General features: G+C 42.6%; 1 protein-coding gene across 1 annotated transcript in view; it reads right to left on the reverse strand.

Annotated features, from left to right (window-relative positions):
* Positions 1-7,905: 7,905 nt before the first annotated feature.
* The window catches only part of nol11 (nucleolar protein 11), a 43,266-nt gene continuing 25,791 nt past the window's right edge, over positions 7,906-25,380 (reverse strand). The window contains exons 13-18 of the mRNA XM_072242258.1: positions 19,914-20,039; positions 15,885-16,151; positions 14,642-14,720; positions 12,631-12,723; positions 9,355-9,462; positions 7,906-8,130 (exon numbers count right to left, since the gene is read on the reverse strand). Coding sequence (XP_072098359.1) covers positions 8,020-8,130; positions 9,355-9,462; positions 12,631-12,723; positions 14,642-14,720; positions 15,885-16,151; positions 19,914-20,039 — 784 coding nt within the window. The 3' untranslated portion in view covers positions 7,906-8,019. The remainder of the gene's footprint in view (positions 8,131-9,354; positions 9,463-12,630; positions 12,724-14,641; positions 14,721-15,884; positions 16,152-19,913; positions 20,040-25,380) is intronic.

The raw sequence follows: 25,380 nt of genomic DNA on the forward strand, positions 1-25,380 counted from the left end.
GGCGGACAGAGCGTAGGTGTTCAGCAAAACGGTCTCCCAGTCTGCGTCGGGTCTCGCCAATATATAAAAGGCCACATCGGGAGTACAGGACGCAGTATATCACCCCAGCCGACTCACAGGTGAAGTGTTACTTCACCTGGAAGGACTGTTTGGGGCCCTGAATGGTGGTAAGGGAGGAAGTGTAAGGGCATGTGTAGCACTTGTTCCGCTTACACGGATAAGTGCCAGGAGGGAGATCAGTGGGGAGGGATGGGGGGGACGAATGGAAAAGGGAGTTGCGTAGGGAGCGATCCCTGCGGAATGCAGAGAGAGGGGTAGAGGGAAAGATGTGCTTAGTGGTGGGATCCCGTTGGAGGTGGCGGAAGTTATGGAGAATAATATGTTGGACCTGGAGGCTGGTGGGGTGGTAGGTGAGGACCAGGGGAACCCTATTCCTAGTGGGGTGGTGGGAGGATGGAGTGAGAGCAGATGTGCATGAAATGGGGGAGATGCGGAATTCGACTCTTTGGGAAAATAGTTTAATTCGAACTCAGGGTGCGTCGTGCAAGTTACACAACCCCGTGGTGGTCGCAGGTCAGCGGTGATGGTTTTGATTTTGGATTAGTTTTTACCGCTACAACCAGCAGGTTCAAGAACAACTACTTCATTTCAACCATTTGGTTCTTGAACTAACCGGTGAAACCCTGGTCTCTACAGTTCAGCAACAGGTTGATCACTTCGCACTAAAATGGACCTCTTTAACATTCTAATAGCGTTCTTCCTCGTGAAGTTGTGTATAATTTCTGAATGCTGTTTATCTGATGCCTCATTGCACCTCAGAATTGGGTTTATTGTCACTGACACGTTGTCAAATTTATTGTTTTGTGCCAGCAGTACAGTGCAAGACATTACAAATGACTGTTACAATTAAAAATTACATAAACAGTGCAAACGAGGAATAGTGAGGTAGTGTTCACGGGATAATGGACTGTTCAGACATCTGATAGTGGAGAGAAAGAAGCTCTTCCTAAAACACTGAGTGTGCATCTTCAGCCTCTTGTACCTCTTCCACGATGGTAGTAATGAGAAGAGGGTAAGGCCCAGGTGGTGAGGGTTCTTAACGCCATCTTTTTTTGAGGCATAGGGATGTGGCATCGAGGGTGATGGAGCGATGTGTCCAATGTGCTCCTCATTATTGTGTGTGGCTTCATCCATCTGTGCATTGACCCCAGGTGTAAACCCCAGGCCCCTTCTCTCCTCAGAATTGTGAAGAATATTTTGCCTCAGAATATTCCTTTTAGTAAAACTGTTTTGCTCCAACTATCCCTCATTAAAAACTTGGCCAGAAGGACACTGTTGATCATAAGGTCAATTAATCATTGGTGGGCACAGACATATCAAACTCCTGCTGGAAAAGGAGATGGATCCAGGGTGGTGGTTTTTTGAGCAGACTGTCAAAGGCATCTGGCAGAATACTTCAATTCATTTCAGGAAGTTCAAGCACAAGTTCAAATTCTAGTTTCCCTCTCTTTTTGCAATAGACTTACTTAATGTCATTTTCCTTTTATATAAACTTATTGTAATTTAGTTTTTACTATGTATTGAAATGGGGTGTATGGGGTGTCAGGGAGGGGTAGCACCTCTGGTGGGGGAACATGTCGCGTCCTTTTCAAGGCGGTTAGTCCACCTTTGGTCCCCACCTGGCACTCAGCTCTCACCTGTGGCTCCCCGTAGCTGTTTGCATGCGACAGCGACCACACCCCGGGCAACGGCTTCGACACACCGGCTAAACCAGGTGAGGGTAGCCGACAGGTCTCAAACCCTCGGTGTGATAGTGAGTTGCCTATCCCAGCATGTGAAGACAGACTCCGGCGGATTGAGCGGACGAGACCAATGGCATGTCCAACGGTCAAGAAGGCGGTCTCTGCAAGCGTCGTGGAACGTGTAGAGCAGGACAAGACACAGAAGACGTCCTGGTCATCCACTGCGCCTAGGCCTATCTCCAGCCGTCTAGACTCTGTCTTGCCACTGAATCCAGATGGGAGTTGGGAAGAGAGAGTGAGGCTGACGCTGCGCAACTCTCCCTCACTTAAATCCAAAGCACGCGCTAGTCTCGACATCATCATAATGGTGTCGAGGTCCTCATCGACGAACAACAACAACATGTATTGAAATGTACTGCTGCAGCAAAACAAACTTCATGACATATGCCAGTGATATTAAATCTGATTCTGAAGTTTAATTGTCATTCAAGCACGCATGAGTACAGCTAAATGAAACTGTGTTCCTCCAGGGGCCAAGGTGCAAAACACAGCGCCAACAGTCATACACAGCACAAGGCAGATAGATATAAGATAGCAGAAAACAGTCATACAAAAAATATAATATATCCCAAGGCCCTGCACGTCATGTCCTGTAGATTGGTAGTACGTTGATGTGGTCAGAACAAGCCCACAGCAGTTGCAGTTTGTCTTCCTCTGAGCGAACACTGGAGACAACACCAATGGGAAGGGTCAAGCCCCCAACCCAGCAGTATCGGACAAATTGACAAAATCAAAGTAAGTGTATTATCAAAGCACAAATATGTCACCATATATGACCCTGAGATTCATTTTCTTGTACTTATGGGAAAATAATTTATGAAAAACTATACATAACAAAGACTGACAAACAACCAAAGTGTAAAAGAAGATAAATCATGCAAATAATCAAAAACTGAATAAATAATACTGAGAACAGGAGTTGCAGAGTCCCTGAAAGTGAGGCTATAGGTTGTGGCGCAAACACGAGGAAATCTGCAGATGCTGGAAATTCATGGAACACACACAAAAAATGCTGGTGAACGCAGCAGGCCAGGCAGCATCTATAGGAAGAGGTACAGTCGATGTTTCCAGTCCTTCGTCAGGACTAACTGAAGGAAGAGCTAGTAAGAGATTTGAAAGTTGGAGGGGGAGGGGGAGATCCAAAATGATAGGAGAAGACAGGAGGGGGAGGGATGGAGCCAAGAGCTGGACAGGTGATTGGCAAAAGGGATATGAGAGGATCATGGGATGGGAGGCCCAGGGTGAAAGAAAGGAGGAGGGGGGAAGCCCAGAGGATGGGCAAACAGTACAGTGAGAGGGACAGGGGGAGAAAAAGGAGAGAGAGTGAAAAAAAATAACGGCTGGGGTACGAAGGGAAGGTGGGGCATTAACAGAAGTTAGAGAAGTCAATGTTCATACCATTGGGTTGGAGGCTACCCAGACGGTATATAAGGTGTTGTTCCTCCAACCTGAGTGTGGCTTCATCTTGACAGTGGAGGAGGCCGTGGATAGACATGTCAGAATGGGAATGGGACGTGGAATTAAAATGTGTGGCCACTGGGAGATCCTGCTTTCTCTGGTGGACAGACCGTAGGTATTCAGCGAAATGGTCTCCTAGCCTGCGTCAGGTCGCGCCCATATCTAGAAGGCCGCTTTGGGAGCACTGGAGTTGAAATGAATGAAGTTATTCACACTGGTTCAGGAGACTGATGTTTGAAGGGTAACAACGGTTCCAAAACCTGGTGGTGTGGGACTCAAGGTTCCTGTAACCCCTGCCTGATGGTAGTGGTGAAAAGAGAACATGGCCTGAATGATGGGGGTTCTTTGATTTGCTTGGTGACAAGGAGACCTTCTTTATCAGTTAGTTCGTCAGGTTTGGAATATTGGGTCCACTGCATGCTGCCCTCATGTTAAATGTATTGGAAATTCAAATATTACTTACCTTCTTTGTGAAGGATTCTCCCCCTCCACCATCAGATTTCAGAACAGTCCATGAACCTATTGTTTACATTTGCAATATTTATTTTGTAGTTTATAGTTTTTTTTTGCACTGTACTGTTGCAAAAGAACCAATTTCATATCATTTAATTCAGTGATAATGACCAGCTTCTGATATTGTCAGGACAGTCTGCAGTGAGAGGCAAGGGGTATTCGTTGCCATTCATTCTGAACAGCTGACTAACACAGAACCCTGGTGTGTGGGCTTTCCCACAAGGACACACAACAAGTATCAACCGCTGCTGTCAAAATCACCAAAGCAGTTAAAGATACTTTCTGATCTAAAACTCACTGGTGTTTCCAAAAAAGATGTTGTCCATGACCATGTGTCATGTCATCATGCAGCTCAGAAAATGCTCCTTGAACAGTGTGCCCGCATCAGTGATCATAGAACATTAAAGCACAGTACAGGCCCCTTGGCCCACAATGCTGTGCTAACCCTCTAATCTACTCCCAACCAATCTAACCCTTTCCTCCTACATAGCCCTCCATTTTTCGTTCATCGTTGTGCACACACAAGTCTCAAATGTATCTGCCTCTACCACTACCCCAGGCAGGGTGTTCCACACACCAACTACACTCTGTGTAACAAACCAATCTGTGACATGCACCCTACACTTTCCTCCAGTCACCTTGAAAGAATGCCCTCTGGTATTTGCCATTGCCACCCTGGGTGTTGTCCACTTTATGTAGGCCTCTTTCTAGTCATCTCTCATCTTCATTCACTCTAAAAAGAAAAGCCCCAGCTCGCTCAATCTTTCTTCATAAGACACGTTTTCTTATCCAGGCAGCATCCTGGTAAATCTCCTCTGCACCCTCTCTAAAATTTCCACCTCCTTCCTATGATGAGGTGACCAGATCTGAACACAATACTCCAAGAGTGGTCTAACCAGGGTTTTATAGAGCAGCAACTTTAATTCAGGTACTTATCTATATTAATCTCATACTCCAGAAGTGGGTTCTATGCTTTTTCAGTCCAACTGACTTCCTGCCTCCACCACAGGGCATTCAGAATTCAACCACCCTGCAGGCACAAAACATTCTTCAGATCCTCTCCCAAATCTCTTTATCCTTACCACTTTCCTATGTTCTCAGGCACTGTGCAGGAGTAAAATCTCCCCAACAGGTAGAAAGTAAAATTCGGAATGGAGGTGAACATTGTGGCCACGTCAGTTCTTTGACAGAAGCATTGGAATTGGTTTATTATTGTCACACGTATTGAGGCACAGTGGGAAAACTTTGTTTTGAATGCCATACAAATGATTTCATATCACTGTGAGGGAGAATAACAGAATGCAGAGTATAGAGCTAGTTACAGAGAAAGTATAGTGCAGGCAATCTACAAGGTGCAACACGACAGCGAGGTAGATTGTGAGGTCCAGAGTTCAACAGTGTGATAGAATTTGTCCTTGAGCCTGCTGTACATGCATTTGGGGTTTTGCACCTCCTGTCCGATGGGAGAAGGGAGGAGTATGTCACATCCTCCTCTTTCCCCTTTAGCTGTCAAAATTTTACTTTCAATCATTATCCAATTCTTATTATTTCCTTTTGAAGACGAAGTATTTATTCATTTACAGTACTTGCATTCAGATAATGATTGATATAATGTTGGGAACGAGGCCAGGATGGAAATTAACAGGGACTGAATGGTATTTGGAAAGAAACCGTGAGGTGAGAAAGGGTGAAGGTAGATGATTGGTTCTTCTTTCTGAAATCTACGTGAAATGATTACTTCAGGTTGAAAATTGAATCTGCTTCAGTTTTCTAGTAGGACTGGTAGCATAATTGAATCTTACCAAAGGGGTTAGACCAACACTATCATAGCGCCAGTGACCCAGGTTCAATTCCTGTTACTGTCTGTAAGGAGTTTGTACGTTCTTGTGACCATGTGGGTTTTCAGGTGCTCTGGCTTCCTCCCATATTCCAAAGACATAGTTTAGACCTCAAGACCATAAGCGCAGAGTTAGGCTATTTGGTCCATCCAGTCTGCTCCACCACGTCATCACAGCTCTCTCAGCCGCAGTCTCCTGCGTTCTCCCCCGTATCCTTTCATGTCCTGACCAATCAAGAATCTATCACTCTCTGCCTTAAATATACAAACAGACTTGGCCTCCACAGCCACCTGTGGCACAGAATTCCAGATTCTCACCATTCTCTGGCTAGATTCTTCCTCATCTCAGCTTTAAAAGGTCACATTGCTGTAACTGGGTGAGGTGGGCTTGTTACTATGTTACTGTAAATGAATACTAATGGACTTATATTCCAGGGTTGGCGTGTGGCCAAGTGGTTAAGGCGTAGGTCTAGTGATCTGAAGGTCGCTATTTCGAGCCTTAGCTGAGGCAGTGTGTTGTGTCCTTGAGCAAGGCACTTAACCACACATTGCTCTGCGACGTGCCAAGCTGTATTGGCCCTAGTGCCCTTCCCTTGGACATCGGTGGCGTGGAGAGGGGAGACTTGTAGCATGGGCAACTGCCGGTCTTCCTTACAACCTTGCCCAGGCCTGCCAAAGCACAAATCCATGGTCTCACGAGACTAATGGATGCCTATTCTATTTTATATTCCAGTGAGGCTACCATCATTAGAGGTGCAGTGGGATTAATCACATATAAAGGTTACTGCAAAATTTAGACTAGTTGCTCAAATGTAGTACAGAATAATACAGGCCTTGATTCATTTCTTTATCATCATGGAGGCCACCTGCTGTATGTCGATTGTTTTCCCTTAACAGGCCATGAGATTGGCCTCAGTGACCTCTTGTGTGAGGCAATTGCTTTGAGACTGATCAACAATTTTAGGCCAATGCTATTTCAAGCAAAATACACTGGCTGTAGACTTTTGGAGTGAAGCAGGAACAGATAACTGTCAGGAGCAAAATAGTTTACTATCAGCTGCAGCAAATTTGAATTGGAAAATTTCGGCTTAAACGTTTGCTGTTGAATAAAATTCCAAGTCCTGTAGTTAATGTCACATAAGTAGAATTTGTCATTGTTCACTGTGTGTAAACATATCCTATGAATAGCTTGGGGCAGAGTCTGGAGTTCAATTCCCACACCGTCTGTAAGGAGTTTGTACACCCTCTCCATGATTGTATTAGTTTCCTCCAAGTGCTTCAGTTTCCTCCCATAGTCCACAGGTTAATTGGTCATTGTTAAGTTGTCCTGTGATTAGGCCAGGATTAAACAGGAGTGTTGTTGGACGGTGTCACTCTTTGGCTGGAAGCGCCCATTCTGCATTGTATCTCCACATACAGAGGACTTCATGTCCCGGAGAGAATATAGTGTAAGTATTGGGACTAACAGAAACATATAGTAGTTCCGGATGAGTGATTGACAGCAATCTGCAAGAGGGTCAAGGTGGACACAATGGAAAGTGACAATTGTGGTCACACTGCGTTTGCAAAGGCTGCCTTCGTGCAGTAAATTGGAAACCAAAGACTGGCAGCTTCTGTATTGTAATGAAAGACACAGACAGGATTCATGTTTGGCCTTGGTGCACACAAGACAAATGCCTCTCATACTTCAGTTGAAACCCATAATAAGATGCATTGTAGATGCAACAGATATCAGCAAGTCTTAAAGGTTTTACTTTATTCATAATTGGGAACCTGGACTGTTCGGATATGGGAGACACACCTCCAGCCTGCGTCATTCCTCTTTGTTGGATCAGTGGTGTGGGTTTGGTTCAGTCTGAGGCTGAGATTCAGAAATCAGGTCCCATGTTCTCATAAACCTGACAGTGTGCTGGACTGATAATGTCTCTCTTGGGCAGGCCTTGAGATCCAGTATTCCTCCTCAAGAAAGGCTCTCAAATTCCACTTCTGTAGAACAAGCAGAGTGTCATTCCAAACACCCTAGGTAACATTCCTCCTTCAGAAACCACTGTAAACAGCTCAAAACGGCACTTGACTAATTGATATTTTTGGGATCTTGTTGGGTAGAAAATCAGTCACTACACTACATAACTACTTTAGAAATATCTCAGAGCAGATACGTAGTATGCAATGAGGTACTGCATACATACTATTCTTTACATATCCATGGTCCTATTTGCCAATTACAGAATGAGACCCAGACATTGAAGTGATGATAATATCTGGCAACAATTCAATGAATGACAGAAACAGGAATACACAAAGTAAAATTTTAATTCCAGAAGTAGTAGAACATAAGAAAATTTATATTTTCACACACCATAAATACAACTCAAAACAAGTACATTACAGTTATTTGAAAAAGATTAATTAACAAATTTTGATCACTTCAATAGAATATAGTCCATCATCCTGCGGTTTCACTTTCTGTAGTTTCTGTAGGCTTTCCTCAATCTTGTTCAGCTCAGAGTAAAACCTCACCTGTCGTACAGAGAAGTTAAATAATGTCAGAAATTAATAGTAACCAGTGAGTCTGGTGTGCAGCATGTATAAGCATTCTTACATTGGGACATTTGAACAAAATGTACTTCATGCTGACAGTTCTAAACATTTCTGCCCATTGCATATCAAGAGATGATTCTGCATCCAAAGCCATCTGTCCAGCTTAACATTTTCCCCAACTTCCTTACGTCAACAATTTTCCACAAATACAAATTATGTTGGTTAAGGAATTCCCATGGAATTCTTGAAGACAAGTGGACTGAAAGGGACCAGAATTCAGTCTATATGGAGTTTCAGAACAGTATTTTTATTCTGTTCAACCAAGGCACTCAAGGAAGAGATAAAGGTCTGTGAAATGAAGGGAGTCCAATGGCAAAGGGGATGGAGAGGACAGAGTGGAGTGGAGCAAAAGAATTTCTTCAGCATGAAAGACATAGTAAGTGGTGTTTCGTATGGTGTTGGGGACTCTAATCTAATCTAAAAATAATCTGGATGTATCCATAGGAGGGAATATAAATGCATTGAGACATGCAAAGATATTTATTAAAAAGTTCACTACAGAGTTACAGTAATAGTACAAATACACAAGTCCGGAGAAACATCACAATTAATCTCTGGTTTATCTCCAGAGATGGATTTAAAAAAAAATCTGTACAAGGTCTGCTGAGTGTTGTGTAAAGCTTTGGCCACCCAACGATAGAAAACTATTAAAGAACGGCACTGAGTGTACAAATCTGATAAAACCAGTGATGAGATTTTGCAGAAGGTGGAAGGTGAGGCGATCGGTGGAGTTATAAAAGTAACGATTAATAGTTTGTTCCCACCTGGTCAACAAACCACATATTAAGATTAAGAAAGGTTAAAAACATTAACAACATGGGAGACTCATCCTTAGCTGCTGTTGAGTTCAGTATTCTTTGAAAAATGAATTGGAAAGTTGTTTGACAATGGTGTGAACAGTAAAGCACGAGATGTGTTTCAAAGAATTGGAAAAATAAGGGTGGTAAATCAAGTAAAAAAAAAGATACTGGGACACCAGGCCTTGGTTCCCAGGATTCAAATTTAATATTCCAACCCAATGGCTACATTCCGAAAGACAAAAAAAGGACTACTTATAACTCTACAGTGAAGCACTCAGGCTGATCTCAAAATAAAATAATGACCCGAAGAGATAATGTGACGTCAATACACACTTAACCTTACCTGGTAAGCGATGAAGCTGTTAAAGTTTTTAAGCAGCTCGTGTGCCTCTGATGTCATCACCAGTAATGTAAAGTGAGCATCCAGTAGCAGATTTAACCAGTCCAAGACCTGAAACGATTGTCTATAAGTGAACTGTTCACCACTACAAACTGCTTATAATTTCTAACTATCATCTTACCAAGCTTTCTCAGACAAAATTACATTCCAAACAGTCAGCTTCTCGGGCAGCCAATGTAATTGTTTTTTATTTCATATTTCTAGCACGTGCAGGTTTGATTTGTCTTTTGATGAGGATGCTTAGAACTGTATTAAATGTTATTTCACAGCTTGGGCAACAATTAAACAGTCTGGCCATTTTTTGGCAAAAAAAGATGCAAGAGAGTCTGAGACAGGATGAAGCAAATATCCAGTCCTAACTCAGGAGGTGAGGAACCAGCAGGTCAATAAAAGGCTGCAGTAAACAAATGAGAGAAGTTCAGAAAACTTTCTTGCACCCAATAAATGACAGTGGGCCGGAAGCCATTGTCTGAAAGGCTGTTGAGGGCAGAAGTGTTATACACATTAATAATAGGTGTACACATCTATATGTTAGCACATATGTAGTCATTTATTACTACATACAAATTATATAGACATGCATTAGGAAGTAATTAATCAACAGCATTAAGATTTGAACTGGAAAATAGAACAAACCCTACAGATATAACAGACAGAATGTCTTCCTCCTTATTCATCTTTCCCTTAAATACACCAAGGCTATTCCATCTCAAACACTCCATGCACTGGTTTATATTCCAATCATGTAATCAGAGAGCTATAGCATAAAACAGGCCCTTTGAACTATCTAGTCCATGCCAAACTGTAGTTCTGCCTAGTCCCATGTGACACCAAAAATTTGCAGACAGCAAAAATAATTGAGAACACTTCCCACCCTGCAAACTGCCTTTTGGGCTCTTAAAACAATCACACAATCTTATAAGTTTCTTCCCCCAAGCAGTTAATCTGATAAACCATTCTAGTTAGACCACTCCATACCCCTCCCATCTATATACTTATTCAAACTTCTCAAACTAACTATGGCTTAAAGCATTTTATTGTTGATGCTAAATGCACGATTAAATTGAGGTTACAGATATCCCTCCTTCCGACGAGAACAACCAGTGGACTGAGATGTTTACAGGTTTTAGTTTTTCAAGTTTTCAATGGCAGAGAGAAAATTATTTTACACTTTATTCAGTAATGGTAACCAATAAACTTCAGAGATGTCACAAATACCCAACCGGCACATGACATCTGTCAATATTATACACATTTTGCCTGTGACTGACATCAAACCCACAGCAATGTGGTTACTTCAAACACCTGGTTTGGGGAGGGACTCATTTTGACAACTTGAAACTGAATGCCCTCAAAATTGTGGAGATACATATCGACTTCAGGGGAAGTGAGTTCCCTCTACACTCACTTATTGACAACTCTATGGTTAGCAATCAGCTTTCTGGGCATCATCACTTTGCAGGACCTTGTGGGAGAAACACATCTCCTTCGCTCACAAAAAAGGCTCGGCAGAGGATGCATTTCTTGCGGCAGTTGCCTGCTGCCATTACAGAAAGCATCCTCATGTCAGCCATTACTGTATGGTTTGGTGCAGCATCCTCTCAGTATACAAACATTACAGCAGACTTTGGCTGCAGTCTACCATCATTGTTGGACTTGTACATGTCGAGGACAAAGAAGTGGACAATAAAAAAATCATTGCGAATTGCCTTTTCCAAAAGATCCCTCTGGAAAGCAATATAGGGCTATTAAAACAAAAACTTCACGCCATCTTAAAAGTTTCATCCCCCAGTCAGTTAGTCTGATCAACCTTTCTAGTTAGCCCCTCCACCCCCTCTATAACCTGTCATTGCACTGCACTGTAAACACTTTAAACCACTTAATACATGCTAATATTTATGCACATTTAATTTCATTTCTGTACTTTAACATCGAACTTTATTTTTTATATAATTGTTGAGTGTTGTTCTTTGTTACACGTTGCCAACACAACACAGCAAATTTCTAATACACGTAATTGGACCTGGCAAATAAAGCTGATCGCCGATCCTCATTATAAACAGCTATTAGGGACAGACAGTAGGTGCTGGCACTGCAATTAACACCCAATGTAAAGAATTCAAGGTACTTAGGTGGTTATTGGTTAAAAAAAAAATGCCATAGTTTAAGGCTACATCCACACTACGCCAGATAATTTTGAAAATGAGTAAAAACGACAAGCATACACACTAAGCGTTTTCAAAGTACCTCCGTCCACACTAACACGGATATTTGGGCGAATCTCCTCTACTGGGCACGCGCAGGACACACAGAAAACAAACGAAGAGGAAACGGTATACTTAGTGCGCGTTTGTCCAGTTACAGAGTAGAAAAACTTAAAAGGAATTGCTCTTGGGTCTCGCGCAGGAGGACTTAAAACTAAAAAAAAATCAAATACTGGAGCGTATGGAGGCAACTGACAGGGAGTTCACGGACAGTATGACCCGGCTGATGACGAACATTGAAAAACTGACCAACTCTGTTGCATTAATAAAGCACCTTGTTAAATGTATAAAACATGTCTGCATCAGTGTTATCTTGCATTTCCATACAATGTTACATTAGGCTGTTACACATTTATTGTCAGAGAAGTACTTGCATAAATAGGTAAACCACCTTCATACAAGCAAGGACAGAAAACAGGGCAAAGTGAGTATACTTATTTATTCAGTAAGCTATGGGTCAAAGTATTTGGTGAGTACATTTCTAACTATTCTCGCTTCAGTCTCGCTGCCGTCTGTTCTGAAATTGTTAGGTTCTGCAAAGCGCAGAATCAAATATCGCTGTGATGATTGTACGCTCTAGTATCAATTGTTTGGCGACAATAAAGTAGTAATAATAATAATAATAAGAGGAAAACAATGAAATGCCGCACTGCTGCCATCTGTTCTGGCACGCCATGACAGCAGTTTTAAAAAGCTCCGGTTACCCCATACGCACTGCAACGGATATTAGGCGTTTTCAGATTTATTCAGTCTGGAGACCGTTTCTGAAAATCTCTGTTTTCGGGGGATGAAAACGCTGTTTTAGTGTGGACAGAGAGTCAAAACGAAGAGAAAAGGCTTCGTTTTCAAAATTATCCGGCGTAGTGTGGACGTAGCCTCAGTCACACAAAGCAGAATTACCACTCACTGATTTAAACGCAGAATATGGAATAGACTGAAAGGTTTTATTGTGTACCTGAGCAGTTGAGGGGATCCTCTCTCTTGGAAGTATGGTGTCAAACGTTTGGCATTGCTTCATGTACAGGTACTGCAGGTACTCAAGAAACAACTAGGGAGAGGGATGAGAACACCAGTATGAGAGCATTGACTGTGATGGATTATCTACTTATGAGTAGTGAAAACCAGATCACAGCATGAAGTGGTGCTTGTTATTAGAATTTAACAGCTATGCCCACAGGAGTTTCAAGTCTTCAATGCTCATGGTTATAACATTGGAAACATGGAACATTACAGCACAGCACAGCCCTTTAACCTACCCTAAGATCAATCTAACTCATCACTCCTGCACAACCCTCTATTTTTCTTTCATCCATGTGCTCATCTCTCGTGTCTCTGAAGTATCTGAATCGACAACCACCTCTGGCAGCACTGTTTATTTCTCTTCATAGATGCCGCCTGACCTGCTCTGCTAAGTTCTTCCAGCATCTTCTGTGTGTTACAAAACATCATTGCTTTCAGTTTCAAGGTTTCAAGGGAAATAGCATTCAGCAAAGGCTAACCTTGTTAACAAAAATTTTCACCATCTGCAATACCCCATTATAACCTACAGATAACTGAAGACAATTATCACAAGACTGAGGATGTCAAATTTGGCACCAAGCTCAAGGTCCACCAAGTAGCAGTGATCTCCAACGTTCTGTGTTTTTGAGGTCTAGACCATTCAGAGCAGACATTTTAAATTCTCCTGAAATAACCACAAACACTCAACCCTGACACCATCACAAAGTATTTCTCGGACAGGAAAATAAAGCAATAGATATGCTCTCAAAATCTCCTTGAAAGAATGGAGAAGCCCGAGCAGCTTGAGGCTCGACAAGGGGAGCACAGAGAGTGAAAGGAACATGCAGCCCACTTGTCAGTCTGCAGAAACCGCAAGGGCTTCATCAGCCAACGTAGAACTCTCAAAACTGGACAATAAGTTAGTCCCTATGGGATGGACTGAAAGGAGAAAGAAATGTTTTATGAAAAAGCTGCAAGTCCAAAAGCCTGGGAGCAGTAAGCATAAAGGAGGGGGACTTGCTGTTCTGGTTAACAACAGATGGTGCAATTCTGGTCATATTACAATCAAGGAATGTGTTTGTAGCCCGGATATTGAACTCTTTGCTGTTAGACTCCGGCCATATTCCACCAAGATGCAACACTGGGCATCATGGGAAGTCATTCCTGCCTGTGGCCATCAAACTTTGCAGCTCCTCCCGTGGAGGGTCAGACACCCTGAGCCAATAGGCTGGTTCTGGACTTATTTCCATCTGGCATAGTTTGCATATTGTTGTTTTTTATTATTTGTGGTTTGTATTGCTATATTTATGCTCTATTCTTAGTTGGTGCAGCTGTAACGAAACCCAATTTCCCTCGGGATCAATGAAGTATGTCTATCTATCTAGCCTTAAATCAGTAAAGAAATTACTCCACTGGTAACTACTCCCTGCAACCCTCCCAAGTTATGGGCATCAAGGCCATTTCTGTGCCACACAATTCTAGAAACAACAGACGGTGGAAGAAGCTGGGAAAGAGAAGGGCCTGAACAAGATATTGGTATAACTGAAAAAAAAATTATATATGATATATAAAGGGGGAATGTACAAACTCGTTATAGCCAGCAGTGGAATTGAACCCGGGTCACTGACTCTAACTAATTGTGTTAATGTGCCACCCTCTTTTCAAAGAAAGGCTTCGAAAATATGTCCACAAGTCATGAAGAGCATGCATATGTTTCCTTCCCAGTTACTTACTGCTCAGAAACAAACTTTACCATTGGACACTGAATGCCAGACATTCTTCCTGCACTCTATGGTCAGTGTAATAAATTTAAATTTTCAGTGACTGAGTTCTCAGGGTCAGCCTACAACTTTGGCATTGACACATAGAAGTGAGGCTATTAGGCTTCCCTTGAACTGCTGAGGTTGGCAAAATAACAGTTACTTATGAGTTAACTTCTACACACAGCATTTAAAGACTGCACTTACTATCACTTGAGCAACAGAGAGATCTTTGAGGGGAGGCAAAAGGAAAGCTTCACTGTATGAAGACAGTAGAATTTCATTCCTGTGAGCTGCAGTTAAGGAAAACTTTGTACAAATATCCAGCTAACATTTTAAAATGACTCATTACACAGGCAAGCACACACAAATGAACGACTTCCAGGTCTCTTCAAGTCAAAAAGGCAGCTCATATCTAACTTCAAATTTATAATGGTGGGGGGGGGGGGAGGATCTCATTGAAAAGTCCCAGAAATCAAAAGGTCTGGATACAGTACACGTGGAGAGGATGTTTCCAACAGTGGAAGAGCTTAGTACCAGAGGGCATAGCCTTGGAATACAAGGTCCCTTCAGAACAGAGATAAGGAGGAATTTCTTTAGTTAGAGGGTGGTGACCTGTGGAATTTATTACTACAGGTGGCTATGGAGGTCAGTTCATTGGGTATATTCTAAGTGGAGTTTGATAGGTTCTTAATTAGCAGGTGTGTCAAAGGTTACAGGGAGAAGGCAGGAGAATGGGGTTGAATGAGAAAATAAACCAGACATGATGGAATGGCTGGAAGACTCAATGAACCAAATTGCTTAATTGTGCTCCTATGTCTTATTTCAGTCCTGGAACACATGTGGAAATGCAGCATCATGGTGCAGTTTAACAGGGAACTGTTCACCTTGTGGTTTCCTACTCTATGCCCTGGTTAAGACAGAATGAGACCGTACCTTTGTTTGGAAGCAACCGAATAATTCAAAGTCGTAACATCTCCTCCAGCATTTAATAATCGAGAATTTGGAATTATTTTCTCCCCTTTGTTAGGATTAATTAGAGGAGAATCGAGGAAGCTCCAAATAAAAGATCAATTATCAGCCAAATTTTTCCACTGGAGTTGTTACTCACTGTTTCAATTTTCAGAATTATAAAACAAGATACAGGAACAGAATCACACCATTCCGCCCATTGAATCTTCTCTCCAAACTAAGGTTTTACACAATAACAACTGAAAAGTTACAACACAGCATAAAACTTGCACATTGGTTGTTTGACAGTCTTTGTGTGTAGTTTTTCCACTGATTCTATTGTATTTTTGTTCTTCAATGAATGCCTGCAAGAAAATCTCTGGGAAACACATGGTGACATATGCGTTCTTTGATAATAAACTTATTGTGAACTCTTTAAGCTGAGTAGCAAGGAAACTTAATTTCCCATTATCTCAATTGGACACACTGGGAAGGATACAATAAAGCTGCCTTTTTAAGACCAACAGGACACACTGAATCTGTTGCAGACTTCCAAGAATCTTTGACATATTCCTCTGCTGGAACATTGCTGTTGTCCACATGTATTGGAAAATTACCGCTGTCATCTTTGGTTAAAATTGAATTGAAGCCATTTTCTACTATTTCCATATTCTCCTCAGGCTTTGAGGAACTCTGATCTACTTCCATGTATGAAGCTGCATTGTGAGAGTCCACAATGACCTCCTCCAGATCCGTTTCACTGGCACTGGGGAAGAATTACAGGTGTTGAGGCTTCAGTGATCTTTAAATACAAGTTCTTTTAACAAGAAAGTAAGAAACAGCTGAAATCACAAATACTTTTTTGGAAGTTGATAATGCACGTATCCTGGACACACCCTGATCTGAGCACATGGCCTGAAGCAAAGGCTGAAGAATGTTGGCCACTAATATGAACTGTACCTGACTCATTGTGTTAGAAACATAAGCAAAAACACAATAAAAACTATCTATAACAGCAATCAAACAGACAGAACACAGACTCATGCTTTACAAGTTGATGGCACAGCAAGTTTTATATTTGGTATTAATTGTATGATCACAATCAGCTAACCAGCTCAGCTGCATTACCGATTTGACCATATAACTACATGGGGATGCCAAATAAATGGACGCAGAAGCAGTTATGCAGGGATCCAATGTTCCAAAAGTTATTAAATCTGCTTTTACTTTATCTATCAAGTTATAAGTAAACTGGTTTATTATTTTCACCTGTTCTGAGGTGCAGTCAAAAAACTTGTCTACAGATTTTATCAAAACAAAGCACTGAGGCAGTACAAGGTAAAAGCAATAACAGAATGCAGGAAGTGTTTCAGTTACAGAGTTAGTGTAAATAGACAATCAGGTGTAAGGCCGTAATGAGGGAGACTGCAAGCACATGAGTCCATCTTATTATACTTGGGATTAATCATTCATGCTCTATAAGCAGCAGGATAATGGACGTCAATGAGCCTGACGGTACATGCTTTCAGACCGATCCTACCCCACTGTTGTAAGAGTATTGAACGGTCCTCTACTATGATAAGGTAGATTCTTGATCTCACCATTTATCTCATTATGGCCTTGCACCGTATTTTCTACCTGTACTTTCTCAAGTTTTCACTTGCAGCAAACTTTGCTCTTTTGTAAACTACCAAAATGCAAGTTGAAGTTAAAAGTGATGAAATACTATTCAAAGCATGCCAATTGTTGAGTCCAAGTTAAGTTTATATGCCCTCATTATGACCATATACCCCTGCTCCTCATGTCCAAATGCCTTTTGAATGTTCTAATTATATCTGCCTATCTCCTCTCCTGGCAGCTCATTCCATATAACCACGACCTCAAATCTTCTTTAAATCTACCCTCCCCAACCCTCACTCGACGTCAGGAACATTGACAAGAATTGGGGTCCTGAGTATTTGTGTATTTACCCTTCTCTTTAAACTCACTGAATTCACTGGGATGTTTATTATACTGAAGTTCAGTTCATTGTAATTCAAGCTTACGAAGCAACACTTCTCCAAAACCAAGGCGCACAACACAGTACATACAACTCACACACAAAGTAACATTAACACAAACAAATTAATAAATAATAGTGCAGTTACGACACAAGTTAAAAAGTAAACAGTATAACACTACTGAAGCTTCATATGTGATGAGACCTTGGTGGTGGCAGAGTTTAATAGCCATATATAATGAGTAAAAAATGTGAAATAATTGTGTGTTTCGGTATTCATAACAGTCAATAATCTGTAAACTCTGCTCATCTGACACCAAAGTTGCAAGACAGCTAGATTATTGGATTTTTACTGTGTACACTATTTCCCATGCAAATTGTGCTCATTACCTTCAGGCCACTAGTCTTATAGACTTCCCTAACATGGGAAAAAGACTTATCATGACCTCAAGTCTCTAAATTCACCCCTCAGTCCGCTATGTTCAGAAAAAATAATCCAATCCATCTGATCTCTCCTTGTAACTAAATCCCTCTATTCCAGGCAACATCCTGGTGAGCCCCTTCTACATTCTTTCTAACGATACCACAACCTTCCTGTAGAGTGGCAACCACAATTGTACACAACAGCTAAAATGCAGCCGAAAACTATATGGCATCACAACTCGTGCTCAATTCCTCTGCCTATAGAGCTACCTACCATTTTCAGGGAACCATGGATTTCTGCCCCAAGGTACCTCTGTACATCAACACTAAGGTCCTTGACATTTATTCTATATGTCCTGATATGACCCGATGTCCCCAAATACATTACCTCCTTCCTTTTCTCCATGACTGGGACAGAGTGGATCTGCAGCCTGAGTTAACAAACAACACAGCGCCAGACTGATCTGAACTAAATTGGACACCCTACTAGGAATAGGGTTCCCCTTGTCCCTTGTCCTCACCTACCACCCCACCAGCCTCCGGGTCCAACATATAATTCTCTGTAACTTCCGCCACCTCCAACGGGATCCCACCACTAAGCACATCTTTCCCACCCGCCCCCCCCCCGCTTTCCACAGGGATTGCTCCCTACGCAACTCCCTTGTCCATTCGTTTCCCCCCCCATCCCTCCCCACTGATCTCCCTCCTGGCACTTATCCTTGTAAGCGGAACAAGTGCTACACATGCCCTTACACTTCCTCCCTTACCACCATTCAGGGCCCCAGACAGTCCTTCCAGGTGAGGCGACACTTCACCTGTGAGTCGGCTGGGGTGATATACCGCGTCCCATACTCCCGATGCAGCCTTCTATGTATTAGTGAGACCCGATGCAGACTGGGAGATCACCTATGCTCTGTCCCCCAGAGAAAACAGGATCTCCCAGTGGCCACACATTTTAATTCCACGCCCCATTCCCATTCTGATATGTCTATCCACGGCCTCCTCTACTGGAAAGATGAAGCCACACTCAGGTTGGAGGAACAAAACCTTGTAGTCCGTCTGGGTAGCCTCCAACCTGATGGCATGAACATTGACTTCTCCAACTTCTGTTAATGCCCTACCTCTCCCTCGTACCCCATCTGTTATTCATTTTTATACACCCATTCTTTTTCTCTCTCTCCTTTTTCTCCCTCTGTCCCCCTCACTATACCCCTTGCCCATCCTCTGGGCTTTCCCCCCTCCCACTTTTCTTTCTCCCTAGGCCTCCTGTCCCATGATCCTCTCATAATCCTTTTGCCAATCCACTGTCCCCTCCCCCTCTCAAATCTCTTCCTAGATCTTCTTTCAGTTAGTCTTGACGAAGGGTCTCAGCCCAAAACGTCGACTGTACCTCTTCCTAGAGATGCTGCCTGGCCTGCTGCGTTTACCAGCAACTTTTGTGTGTGTTGGTTGGATATACCTGTACTCTTTTGATGACTTTGGGGGTTAAGTGTTTTATATTCTGTGTTATTTCCCCATTTGCATGGTTTTTTCTGTGCATGGGGGAGGGGGGGGTGATGATTTTTCTTTGAATGGGTTCCTTGGTTTTTGTTTGGTGGCTGTCTGTAGGAAGATGAATCTCAGGGTTGTATACTGCATACAAACTATGATAATTAATGGACCATTCAAAGATTCTAAATTCACTGTCCTCTCCTATCACAGTCCTCCTTCTTCAGCCCTTTATATTTTGCCACTATCACATTCCAGCTTCTCATTTCATCACCGCTCCCCACCCATCTTCCCCCCTCACCTGGTCATTACCTGCCAGTTTGCCCTCTTTCCCCTCCCCTCACATTCTTGTTCTGGCTTCTTCCTCAGTCCAGGTGAAGGGTCTCAGCCTGAAATGCCAAACGCCATTTCTGTCCATAGATGCTGTCTGACCTGCTGAGTTGCTCAACCATTTTCTGTGTCACCTTACCTTTGCCTGATTTAAATTCCATCTGCCACTGCTATGCTCATTTTTTTTCCAGTTGACCCATCTCTGTAACCTTCTTTGATATCTATGACTCCACCAATCTTCTAGTTTAAAAACTTACATTCCACAAGACTGCTTAACTTAATACTTACTTGAGGAAAAACTTCAAACAGGCACATACCACAGCCTCTGGGATATCAGGGAAATGCTTTAGGCATAGCTGCAGGAGGTAATAGTCTGCTTTATTCATGGCGACTGCTATCAAATCCGGACATAAGCTGAAAAAGAATCATCAGTTTCAAATCCATAACTTCTCACAAGACATCTTCACTCTCAAGGCAAGTTTTCAAAGTTCAAAGTGAATTTTATCTAAATATATACACGTCACCATACACAACCCTGAGATTCATTTTCTTGTGGGCATACTCAATAAACCTAAAGAATAATAACCATAACAGAATCAGTGAAACAGCACCCAACAGGGCATTCAACCAGTGTGCAGAAGACAACAAACTGTGCAAATACAAAAAGAAATAATAATAATAAAACATAAATAGAGAACATGAGATGAAGAATCCTTGAAAGTTGGTTGTGGAAACATTTCAATGATGTGGCAAGTGAAGTTGAGTGAAATTATCCCCTTTGGTTGAAGAGCCTGATGGCTGATGGCTCATGGCTCCTGAACCTTGTGGGTGAGAATCCTGAGGCTCCTGTAGCCGCGAGACGAGAGCATGTCCTGGGTGGTGGGTGCCCCTGATGACAGATGCAGCTTTCCTGCGACAGAGTTCCATGTGGATGTGCTCAATGATTGGAAGAGTTTTACTTGTGATGGACTGGGCTGTATCTACGACTTATTGTAGGATTTTCCATACCAGGCTGTAATGCAGCCAGCCAGTATACTCTGCACTGCACATCGATAGAAGTTTGCTGAATCTCCACAAACTCAAAGATTGGTTGCTCATACCCCTAATAAATTAAAGTACCAAGGTTTCCTTTTTGTTTCCCTCCCTCTCTCATTGTACCACTTAAATGGCTGTGGTGTGCTCTACGTGCCTGATGTTGGAGAACTGGGAGACCCAGAGTCTCCCGGGGAATTACATCTGCGTGAAGTGCATCCGGCTGCAGCTTCTTGAAGACCGTGTTAGGGATCCGGAGCAGCAACTGGAGGACCTTCGGCTCGTACGGAAGAGCGAGGATATAATTGATCAAAGTTACTGGGAAGCAGTCACGCTGAAGTTGCAGGAGGCGAGTAGCTGGGTGACTGTCAGGAGAAATGGAAATAGGCAGTTTGAGCAGAGCACCCCTGTGGCCACTCCCCTCAAAAACAAGTATACCGCTTTGGATACCTTTGTGGGGTATGACTACCTGTGAGAATGCCATGGCGACTAGGTTACAGGCACTGAGCAAGCATCTGTGGTGCAGAAAGGAAAGAGAGAAGAAGGGAGTTATAGTGACAGGGAATTTGATAGTGAGGGGAACAGACAAGAGATTCTGTGGATGTGAATGGGACACCTGGATGGTACACTGCCTCCCAGGTGCCAGGGTCAGGGATGTCTCAGATGTCTTGGTACATAATGGTACCAATGACATAGGAAGGAAAAGCAATGAGGTCCTGAAAAGAGAATTTAGAGGGCGAAGGAGAAAGCTGAGAAGCAGGACATCCCAGGCAGTAATTTCTGGATTGCTACCTGTGCCACACGCCAGTGAGGGTAGAAACAGGATGATTTGACAGATAAATGCATGGCTGAGAAGCTGGTGCAGGGGGCAGGGGTTCAGGTTCTTGGATAATTGAGATCGCTTCTGGGGGAGGTATGACCTGTTCAGAAGTGATTGGTTGCACCTGAACCCGACGGGGACCAATATTCTGGCGGGCAGGTTTGTTAGAGCTGTTGGGGAGGGTTTAAACTAACTTGGCAGGGAGGTGGGAACCAGAGTGAAAGGACTCAGGAAAGGATGGATGGTAAAAAAGTAAAGATAGCGTGCAGTCAGACTGTCAGGAAGGGCAGGCAGGTGATGGTGATGATACAGGCTGAGTATCAAATCATTAGGGATGTAGAGTCAGAAAGGACAGCAAATACAGTACTCAAGGCGTTTTATCTAAATGCACATCGTATAAGAAATAAGGTGGATGATCCTGTTGCAATATTACCAATTACCAGGTGTGATGATGTGGCCATCACTGAATCATGGCTGAAGGATGGCTGTAGTTGGGAACTGAATGTCCAAGGTTACACGTTATATCGGAGGGATAGGAAGGTAGGCAGAGCGGGTGGTGTGGCTCTGCTGGTAAATAATGGCATCAAATCAGTAGAAAGGTGTGCTATAGGATCAAAAGATGTTGAACCCTTGTGGGTTGAGTTAAGAAACTGCAAGAGTAAAAGGACATTGATGGCAGTTATATACAGGCCTCCCAACAGTGGCTGGGAGGTGGACCACAGGTTACAAGAAATAGAAAAGGGTAATGTTATGGCAGTCATGGGAGATTTTAACATGCAGGTCGATTGGGAAAATCAGATTGGTAATGGATCTCAAGAGAGTGAGTTTGTTGAATGCCTAAGGGATAGCTTTTTAGAGCAGTTTGTCATTGAGCCTACTAGGGGATCAACTATCAACACACATCAATGTTGCTGCCTGGCCTGCTGCGTTCACCAGCAACTTTGATGTGTGTTGCTTGAATTTCCAGCAGCTGCAGAATTCCTGTTGTTAGGGGATCAGCTATATTAGATTGGGTGTTATGTAATGAACCAGAGGCAATTAGGGAGCTTAAGGTAAAAGAACCCTTAGGAGTCAGTGATCACAATATGATTGAGTTCAACTTGAAATCTGACAGGGAGAAAGTAAAGTCTGATATAGCAGTATTTCAGTGGAGCAAGGGAAATTACAGTGGTACAAGAGAGGAGATGGCCAAAGTAAATTGGAAGGAGCTGCTGGCAGGGATGTCAGCAGAGCAGCAATGGCGTGCGGTTCTGGGAAAAATGAGGAAGGTGCAGGACATGCGTATTTCAAAAATGAAGGTATACTCAAATGGTAAAATAGTACAACTGTGGCTGACAAGGGAAGTCAAAGCTATAGTAAAAGCAAAAGAAAAGGCATGCGACAAAGCAAAAATTAGTGGAAAGATTAGAGGATTGGGAAGTTTAGAAACCTACAGAGAGCAACTAATAAAAAAAATCATTAGAAAGGGAAAAAATGAAATATGAAATTAAGCTAGCAAATAATACAAAGTGGACGGTAAAAGTTTTTTCAAGTATGTTAAAAATAAAAGAGAAATGAGAGTGGATATAGGACTGCTAGAAAATGAGGCAGGAGAAATAATAAAGGGGGACAAGGTGATGGCTGATGAACTAAATGAGTATTTTGCATCAGTCTTCATTGTGGAAGACACTAACAGTATGTCTTATGTTGTAGTGTGTGAAGGAAGAGAAGTGGGTGCAGTTACTGTTACAAGAGAGAAAGTGCTCAAAAAGCTGAAAGACCTAAAGGTACATAAGTCACCAGGACCAGATGAACTGCACCCAAGGGTTCTGAAAGTGGTAGCATTAGAGACTGTGGTGGTATTAGAAATGATCTTTTAAAAATCATTGGACTCTGGGATGGTGCCAGAGGACTGGAAAATAGCAAATGTTACTCCACTCTTTAAGAAAGGAGGAAGGTAGCAGAAAGGAAATAATAGATTAGTTAGCCCGACCTCAGTGGTTAGGAAGACGGTGGAGTCAGTTGTTAAGGATGAGGTGATAGAGTACTTGGTGACACAGGACAAGGTAGTACAAAGTCAGCATGGCTTCGTTCAGGGAAAATCCTGCCTGACAAACCTGTTCGAATTCTTTCAGGATATTACAAGTAGGATAGGTAAAGGAGATGCAGTGGATGTTGTGAACTTGGACTTTCAGAAGGCCTTTGACAAGGTGCCACACATGAGGCTGCTTACTAGGTTAACAGCCCATGGTATTACAGGAAAGTTACTGACATGGTTAGAGCACTGGCTGATTGGTAGGAGGCAGCGAGTGGGAATAAAAGGATTCTTTTTTGGTTGGGTGCCAGTGACTAGTGGTGTTCTGCAGGAGTCGCTGTTGGGACCACTTCTTTTTATGCTGTATGTAAATGATTTAGATGATGGAATATTTGGCTTTGTTGCCAAGTTTGATACGAAGATTGGTGGAGGGGCAGGTCATGTTGAGGAAACAGGTAGGCTGCAGAAGAACTTAGACAGATTAGGAGAATAGGCAAGAGAGTGGCAAATGAAATACGGTGATGGAAAATGCAAGGTCACGCACTTTGGTAGTAGAAATAAATGTGGAGACTATTTTCTAAATGGGCAGAAAATCCAGAAATCTGAGATGCAGAGGGACTTGGGAGTCCTTGTGCAGAACATCCTGAAGGTTAACTTGAGTCAGTGGTGAGAAAGGCAATTGCAATGTTAGCATTCATTTCAAGAGGCTTAGAATACAAGAGCAAGGATGTGATGCTGAGGCTTTATAAGGCACTGGTGAGGCCTCACCTTGAGTACTGTGAACAGTTTTGGGTCCCTCATCTTAGAAAAGATGTGTTGGCATCGGAGAGGGTCCAGAGGAGATTCACAAGGATGATTCCAGGAATGAAAGGGTTATCATACGAGGAACATTTGATGGCTCTGGGTCTGTACTCACTGGAATTCAAAAGGATGAGGAGGGAGTCTCATTGATTCCTAGACAGAGTAGATGGGGAAAGGATGTTTCCCATGGTGGGAAAGTCTAGGACAAGAGGGCACAGCCTCAGGGTAGAGGGGCACCCTTTTAAAACAGATGCAAAGAAATTTCGTAAGCCAAAGGGTGGTGAATTTGTGGCCACATGCAGCTGTGGAGGCCAGGTCGTTACGCATATTCAAGGCAGAGATTGATAGGTTCTTGATTGGACATGGCATGAAAGGTTACGGGGAGAAGGCCGGGAAGTGGGGTTGAGGAGGAGACAGGGGAAAAAAAGGATCTGCCATGATTGAATGGCGGAGCAGACTTGATGGGCCAGCTGGCCTAATTCTGCTCCTATGTCTAATGGTCTTTACCAAAGCTCTACTAAAATAGTGCGCAGCATATACTTTATGTTGATGAATTAGTTTAGTCTGAAAAATAAATTGGCAGTTAAGGCTTTTCTTTAGGATAATCATTTCACAACCAAATAGAACAAGTATTGCTAATTGGAAATGATCAGAGTGACAATTTTATTTTAAAATGAAGATATACAGTACAGATACAGCTGTCCTGCTGATAGGTTTCAGCCCGAAACTTCGACTGTACTATTTTCCATAGTTGCTAACTGGCCTGCTGAGTTCCTCCAGCATTTTGTGTGCATTGCTCGATATACAGTTGATACTACTTTGTAGGAGAAGGCAGATTTCAAGAAACAGAAGAATCAGAAAACAATGCAAGTTACGATGAGGAATGTGCTTCCTAAAAGGTTGGTGGAAACTGACTCAGTTTCATAAGGGAAATGATTTGGTGCTGTAAAAGGACTTGGAGATAGGGGCATTAATTTAATGGCTCTTTCAGAGGTTTTACCACTTCTGGCCTAGTCATTAGAGTTGTACATCAATCTGATAACTGCTCCTTAAATCGAGAATCAGGACAGAGCAGATTTTCTAATATC

Source organism: Mobula birostris, chromosome 24, assembly GCF_030028105.1.
Source record: "Mobula birostris isolate sMobBir1 chromosome 24, sMobBir1.hap1, whole genome shotgun sequence".
In the NCBI taxonomy this organism is placed as follows: Eukaryota; Metazoa; Chordata; class Chondrichthyes; order Myliobatiformes; family Myliobatidae; genus Mobula; species Mobula birostris.